At 40.4% G+C, this 7648-nt stretch overlaps 1 protein-coding gene across 2 annotated transcripts in view; it reads right to left on the bottom strand.

Annotated features, from left to right (window-relative positions):
* Window positions 1-364: 364 nt before the first annotated feature.
* The window catches only part of KIAA1549L (KIAA1549 like), a 128708-nt gene continuing 121424 nt past the window's right edge, over window positions 365-7648 (bottom strand). For both annotated transcript variants that reach the window (XM_075188061.1, XM_075188062.1), the window contains 3 exons: window positions 7298-7359; window positions 4223-4371; window positions 365-3375 (listed from right to left, as the gene is read on the bottom strand). In XM_075188061.1, coding sequence (XP_075044162.1) covers window positions 3094-3375; window positions 4223-4371; window positions 7298-7359 — 493 coding nt within the window. In that variant the 3' untranslated portion in view covers window positions 365-3093. The remainder of the gene's footprint in view (window positions 3376-4222; window positions 4372-7297; window positions 7360-7648) is intronic.

Raw genomic sequence — 7648 nt, 5'->3', positions numbered from 1 at the left:
TTTCCTCTCGCCTCACAGAATTGCGCAGAAAAATCTGTGTTGTTTGGATGCCATAGTACAAGGGCAGACGGACATCTCCGTGATATCCTGTCATCTGTGGTAATTGAGTTCTCCCCTAGAATGTTGGCAGCCATTTTGAATTTAGTTTGCATCAGAGTCATAGGACGGTTCCGGCTTACGGTATATTTATCCCGGTATATTGGTAGAAAGGAAACACATTCTAAAATAGGTTAGAATTCAGAGATGACAAAATCTCCTGCGAGGTAGATTAAAATGAAAAAGTTAAACATAATAATGTATTACTATTGTACAAATGGGACAATATGTTGTTGATGAGAATGGATGTGTCAGATTGAACAGAATATGTGTTAAATATGTCGTTTTGTTTTTAATAGATGTATTATTAAGATAATTATTACAAGCAAATAAGCAAAAGTAGCATGTCACAGGAGAGAAACAAAAATCACATTTGTAAATGTTTCAAGGCAGCCAGTACAAAAAAAAGGTCCTAATATACTGGGTAGAAATCAATTCTTATCTACTTGGGTAACGTTCCAAGGCAATTCATTTGTATGTTTTATATATATATATATACATTGCCCTGAATTTTCCTCTATTCAAGTTAATCATCGGATCAATCCATTGTGGCCTATCTGTTTGCATATATCTGTAATTTATGTACAATATATATTTACAACGATTACAAAAATACATTTCATATATATATGTACATATATATGACTTGTTTACATGACCACATATGTCTTATTGTTGTAAATACCACAGTCACACAAAAACATTAAAAAGAAAAACAAAAATAACAAAATAAAATTACAACAAAAACACACATGATAAATATTAAGCTGATCAATGCAACGGATTCAGTTTGCAATACATCCTCGACAATTTGGTTGTTTTTTTCTGAAATATGTATCGTATAAAAAAACATGGAAAAGTTGGCAACCAAACATTTTAGGCTGAAAAAGTGAAAAATTCGTAATATGTTCTTCCAAGACAAACATGCCAACATACTGTATTTACAGAACCTTTAATATGATATTGTCCTGTGAGCTCTGAAAGACGACCTGTCACAGGGGAGATATTAATAAACATAAGTCCACTGGAAAAATTTACCTATATCTATTTTTTTTTTACCTTTCTACCAACAAATACTTTAGTATATAGGCCCCAAAGCTGCTGGCTTGCATGATGTCTACCCTACTAGTCGAACTGTACAATAATTGGCACTTAGACCTCACCGGCTACCATCAAATTCAAAGCGATTGATACTGCTGGTACCAATAGCGCCAGAGGTGGAACTATCGAGCTTTGGGCCCCAGTGCAGGGAAGCTGGGAGGAGGGTACCGGGCCCCACAGCTTGCTAGTTCCCCGCGCAGCGGGCCCCATCATCTCCATGGGCCCCGGTGCACCGCACCAGCTAGACCAATGGTAGTTCCGCCACTGAAAAACGCAGAGAAAGGGACACAGCGGGTCCGCGGGGCCAATTTGGTAAATGACTCCTGGGCTACTCTTGTTGTTACAGCTGAGGACCAGGATCTTGATAGATGAATGGAACTTCAAAGCTGCTTTATGGATACAATCAAGGAGGCTACGTAGCATTTTACTGGAAACCACTATCCCATATCGTAGTACATATCTCCACTAAATGTCAGGATGGGCAGCTCATCATTCTTTATTCTCTTGGTTCCTTCTCTTAATATTCTATCCTTGTAAAGACGTAGGCGGTGCTAGATTAACATATGTCACTTAAGCTCGCCCCATTGTCGTTAGTCGCTAGCCCTCCTCTGATGCACGCTATCACAAGATACAAACACCGACCAGGTATTAAACCACACATCCTATGTGCACCCTTAGGCCTGACATCAAGCAAAATAGAGACGTTTCTCACTGGTTTGTGGGAACACAAAACAAGGTTTTTTTAAATTCAGTTTCAAAAGGTATCAATACTATTGTATTTGTAATGTAATGTAGTATACACATTTAGATTTACGTGGCAGCTTCTCTTTAAAAAAGCCTGGCTGCTGAATGGTATGACGGCCATCTATACAGCTCAGGATATCAGATTAAACTGCACATAAAGTATCCAGATTAAAATAAAAGCTGGTTTACATGACCAATGGTTTATTTAAAAAAAAAAATGTACCTGCTGTATTTACATCTGAAATTAACACACACGGCTTTTTACATAATAGGGTTTTATCAGCAAGCATTCCTAGGCTGGAAAGTAGACCTGCATTCGTTCTCTCTTCCAATTAAACCAAGAATTACCTTTCGCTCGGTTTCTGACTTATTTCTTGCTAAAGAATAGAAAGCTCCGACAGACAGAAGCCTGTTTGTATGGCTGGCCAGAGATAGTGTTCTAAGCCAAACTTACTCAAGGTTCTCAGTTTACCAGCTTTGGCGGCGCGCCATTCTGGACAACCTTTCAACGATGAGAGGGATAGTCGCTTACTCAATGAAACTTTTCACCGACTGGACCTTGAAATAGTATAGCATTGCACGTTTCTTGTTTTATGGCTTGCCTTGGATGGTTGAATTACTTTTTCGCTTACTTACTCAAGGCTCAGATCTCTCTGTTTCTTCTTTTGCTGTAGGACTACAAGTCCCAGTGTGCCCATTAACTGTAGTTTCTTGTGAGTGGGAGAGGCGAAGCTCACCTACCTCCGATTTACTACATTGTCCACATAAATACACTCAACCAATACACTGGCCCGGCTCAGCTTGCGTTAACTTAAACAAAATGATGATAACTTGGATAATCTGCCCTAATTTATAAATGGCTGAATATGAGATCATTTCATTATAAATAATAATGTTATTTTTTTCCAACACGAAAAAAAATAGTTGATCAGTCTAGTGCTGCCTTCAATAAAAAAAAATTGTTTTTATATTTGACATATATAAATAAAAACAACATTATTCGTAACTGGTCATCATTTGTCTTTTATCCATTAGAATAAAAATAGCATAAAATCCCATCTGAGTCCAGATTTTTTTTGTAGGCACTGTTGCTATAACTGAACAACAAAAGACGTGGTGCGTTTCGGCACGTGCGATAAACTCGCCGCTTCCTCAGACCTGGAATTCAAACATATCTGTCTGTTTTTTGGCCAATTTAGCAACTTCTTCTCTTATGGCTTTTACCAGTGCAGCTGTGGAAAGGTTGGTGATTGAGGCATCTGGGGTGTCCGTATCTGTCAGACTTTGTTGGGAAGCTCCAACAGATGGACCGGCAGCGTGGTCTAGGCTTGGATGTAAATTCACTGGTTGACCAAACTGCCTGGGAAGTCTGGAAGGAGAGGACTGTGGGTATCTTGACCTTGGATAAGCCTCGATGTATCCGGGGAGTGGAACCTGCGCAGTTACAAGAACACATACATATTTAGGACTTTGTTTATGTTTGGTAAATTAAAACTGGTCAAAGCTATTATTTATTTATTAAAATACATTTTGGGGCTGATGCATTTAATTTATGCCTTTTTACTCTGGATAAGACTACTAACCTATAATCGGTGGTAGTCACTAACGCGCCTACCACTACACCGACAAGGACTTACCCGACTTGATAAGGTAGAAGGTGCCAATGACGATAGGATGGGAACAGCAAAGCTTTAAAAAGAGTATGTTGCAGAATGGCGATCAATACAGAAAGTCATGTGACTTTCTCGGACTCTACTATTATTAGGGGGGTTTAATGAGTAATGCAGGGAGCCGCACAATGTAAAACATTTTACAGCAACCCTTCTATTTGGAACATTTTCAAAGGTGAGCTTAGTGGTTAGCACTTCTGCCTCACAGCACTGGGGTCATGAGTTCAATTCCCGACCATGGCGTTATCTGTGTGGAGTTTGTATGTTCTCTCCGTGTTTGCGTGGGTTTTCTCCGGGTGCTCCAGTTTCCTCCCACAATCCAAAAACATACTAGTAGGGTAATTGGCTGCTAACAAAATTGACCCTAGTCTGTCTGTGTGTCTGTCTGTGTGTGTGTGTGTTAGGGAATTTAGACTGTAAGCTCTATTGGGGCAGGGACTGATGTGAATGAGTTCTCTGTACAGCGCTGCGGAATTAGTGGCGCTATATAAATAGATGATGATGATGATGATGATGAAAAGTGCATTTTTGTCTCCACATTCACATAAGTACAGAGATCAATCTAACTGTAGTCTATGCATTCTGTTGGTTTATAGCACTAACAGGCTTACCGAGTCTGCCCACTGTCCTGGCATTTCGCTCTCTCCTGGGTACGACATCCAGGCCTGGTTCCGGTATGAAGCTGGAGGTTGCGGAATATAAAAGCCAGAATATCCCGCTCGGTTCCCGGGTATGGCGAATACAGCAGGTACGGAGTTACCTAACGAGGCAAGGCAGTGATTGAGGAAAACCGAAACTCATCTTACACTTTTATTATCAATAGAGATAAATATTTGATGCTCAATGTTTGTAGTTGGCTAAAAGACACAATGGTGTTGACATTATATAGTGTAAACTGCCTGTACTTTTCCTAATTGCCTTGTCAAAAAGTAGGGACTTCGACCAGACCCACAGTGCAGCTGAACTCCTTGAACTGGACAGGTCCCATCACAGGCATTTGGGTTCCTGGTGACCCAGTTAGAGAGCTGTCTGCCAAGGGAACGTACAGCCAGTAGCTAGAGATACCATCCATAGAGGACCAGGTGAGGCCACCTGTCATAGTCCCTCTGTGCTGCGGGCAGGTATTACAGCAATTACACAAAGTAATGACTCTGATCCATCCACAATCCAACGGGCTTTGATTTACCTAGTTAGTCTCCTCCTGCTTGCTGCCAAGTATATCTTGATAACCATTTGATTGACTAGAGTACACAACACAAGATTCAGCCTGCTGGGTACGTTCTCTAATTGATTAGTCTTTTGTTGTGAACAGCTCATTAGGGCTATGTTTATATACAAACACTGTGGTGTAGGATACAGGTAACCCAGGAATTGTCTTGTGCGGGTTACTATAATCATCTGCTGAAAACAGTAAGACAGCTAATGAGGATCTGTCTCTTGTGGGAAGAGTAATCGAGCAGGCGGGCATACCTCTCTTGTGGGGAAGATAAAATAACAATAATAGGCCTGCCTTAGAGGTCTGCGTAGTGTCTGCATAACACACGTGTCACATAGACCAAACACTTACAGAGCTAACTCTATAGCCCTGTGTCCTTGGCTATATACGTATATTTAAAAAAAAAGTATAGATTTACAAAAGAACGTAAAAACCAGTGTGACATAAAATGACTGATTTAAGGGACTTGTGTAACCAAAATCAAAGGCTAGTTGCTCTTTGCAGTGTAGGAGGAGAGAACGGGATTAAAATAACCTGTACACAGACTTAAAAGATGATGTTGTACCAAATGTTACAGGACAGTTCCTACTAGATGAAGGTCAAGGCACACTGAGAAATGATAGATAAGGAGTTCTGAGACTTTTGTGGGAGTCTCAGGAGTGTGGCAGAAACTAGGAACTTTTAGTTTTTTGTTTTTTCAGTACACTAATGATCACACACTTTAACCAGCTGCAGGTAACACTAATTAATTAGAATATTTCATATTATCCACATGGTATTGGTATTTACACTAACCAAGAGAGTTGTGTTCATGCACTATTAATGCATGATCTAGGAATGTTTTATAAATATATATATGGGAGATAGATAGATAGATCATACTTGCCAACTTTTTCTCTATGCCTTCTGGGAACTGCCGAGGGGGTGGTGGGCGGGAAGTAATGATGCAAACGCGTCATTTTACAGCGGGGGTGGGGCTAAATGCAGAGATTCCGGGAGAATCAAGGTATTTTGGCCCTAATTCTGCCCACTTCGGCAGATGTGGGAGATTGCCATACTCTCCCGGGAGTCCGTGAGACTCACGCAAAATGCGGGAGTCTCCCAGACATTTCCGGGAGATTTGGCAAGTATGAGATAGATCGAAAGATAGATATATAGAAAGATAGATAGATAGTTATGAGATAGATAGATATGAGATAGACAGATAGATAGTTATGAGATATATAGATAGATAGATAGATAGATATGAGATAAGCTGGGTACACACTACAGAAATTTCAACCAACTTTTTATGCCAAGCGATTTTACATGCGATCGATGTTCCGATCGCTCGGTCCATGGACTGCATACACACTAGCCTTGTTTAGGACGATAAAGGGAAGAGCGGACGTCCCATTAGCGACTTTTTACAGCCATGTTGTCGTGAGCAATGACTGTAATTTCATACTCACTGTTGTGGATCGGTCGGAAGTTTATACACACTACACAGCGGAAACGAGATTGGAATGAAAATATTAAACGGTACGACCAACCAAATGAGGCGACAATCATCCATTTGGGCAGACTTTCGACCATTGTGTCACTGCACACACTGACCCGACTTTTGAACGAGCGGTCGTATGTCGGCTGATTTAGCCGATTCTTGGATGAAAACTGTAGTGTAGTGTGTACCCAGCTATAGATAGATAGAAAGATAGATAGATATGAGATAGATAGATAGATAGATATGAGATAGTTATGAGATAGAGAAATAGATAGATAGATAGAAAGATATATAGATAGATATGAGATAGATAGAAAGATAGATAGATATGAGATAGATCGATAGATATGAGATAGATATGAGATAGATCGATAGATATGAGATAGATATGAGATAGATAGAAAGATAGATATGAGATAGATATGAGATAGATAGATAGATATGAGATAGATAGATATGAGATAGATAGATAGATATGAGATAGATAGATATGAGATAGATGGCATAAGCAAACCGAGGGGGGGGGGTTTCCTAGTGTCCGGAAACCCCCCTCAAGTCTGTGGTACTGTATAATTGAGGTGGCTGGACCCTGCCCCCGCTTCACACTGCTCTGCTTGAAAAGGGAGAGTTGTGTGCACCTAACAGTAGTGCACGCAGCATTTCCCTTGTATATTATGGGGATAGGAAGAGTAGGAGAGCAACCAAGCACTGTCTAAAATTATAGCCACGCCCCCCATGCATGCTGGTCACGTCCACTGGTGGCGTGGTGTGGAAACCCCCCTCTACAAATCCTGTGTTTGCCCCTGGATAGATAGATATGAGATAGATAGATATGAGATAGATAGGAGATAGATAGATCGATAGATAGATCGATAGATAGATAGATAGATATGAGAGCTATATCAGTATATATCCATGATGACTCGGTCTCCTCTGTATAATTTGATATTTGGACCCCATAAACAGCAGGTAACCCCATATCCTCACCTGCACCCGGCTCATTCCCTCCAGGCTCAGGCATCCGGCTCTTGTTCATATCGGACGTAGACCTGTATGAGATAAAACATCCCCAGTTACTGGTACATATGGACATATAATGCTGTATTTAGAAATATTTGCTTTCTACAACCATTATTTACACTGAATAAAATCCCCTACAGGTGACAAAGGCCATTTACAAACAACAAAATATTGTTGGTGTGCGGAGCATTTAATTTTGCGCAAATCCGATTAATTGGCAATGTCGCACATATCAAGGAACATGTTGGGACTATCTGTGTCTACTTTTGTGCTACTGCGGGTCCAGCTGATAAAATACATGTTGTAAACCGTACAATT

The sequence above is a fragment of the Mixophyes fleayi genome, chromosome 10 (genome assembly GCF_038048845.1).
Source record: "Mixophyes fleayi isolate aMixFle1 chromosome 10, aMixFle1.hap1, whole genome shotgun sequence".
Lineage (NCBI taxonomy): Eukaryota > Metazoa > Chordata > Amphibia > Anura > Limnodynastidae > Mixophyes > Mixophyes fleayi.
The sequence above is the reverse complement of the archived record's forward strand: the minus strand, read 5'-3'. Positions and strand labels throughout refer to the sequence as shown.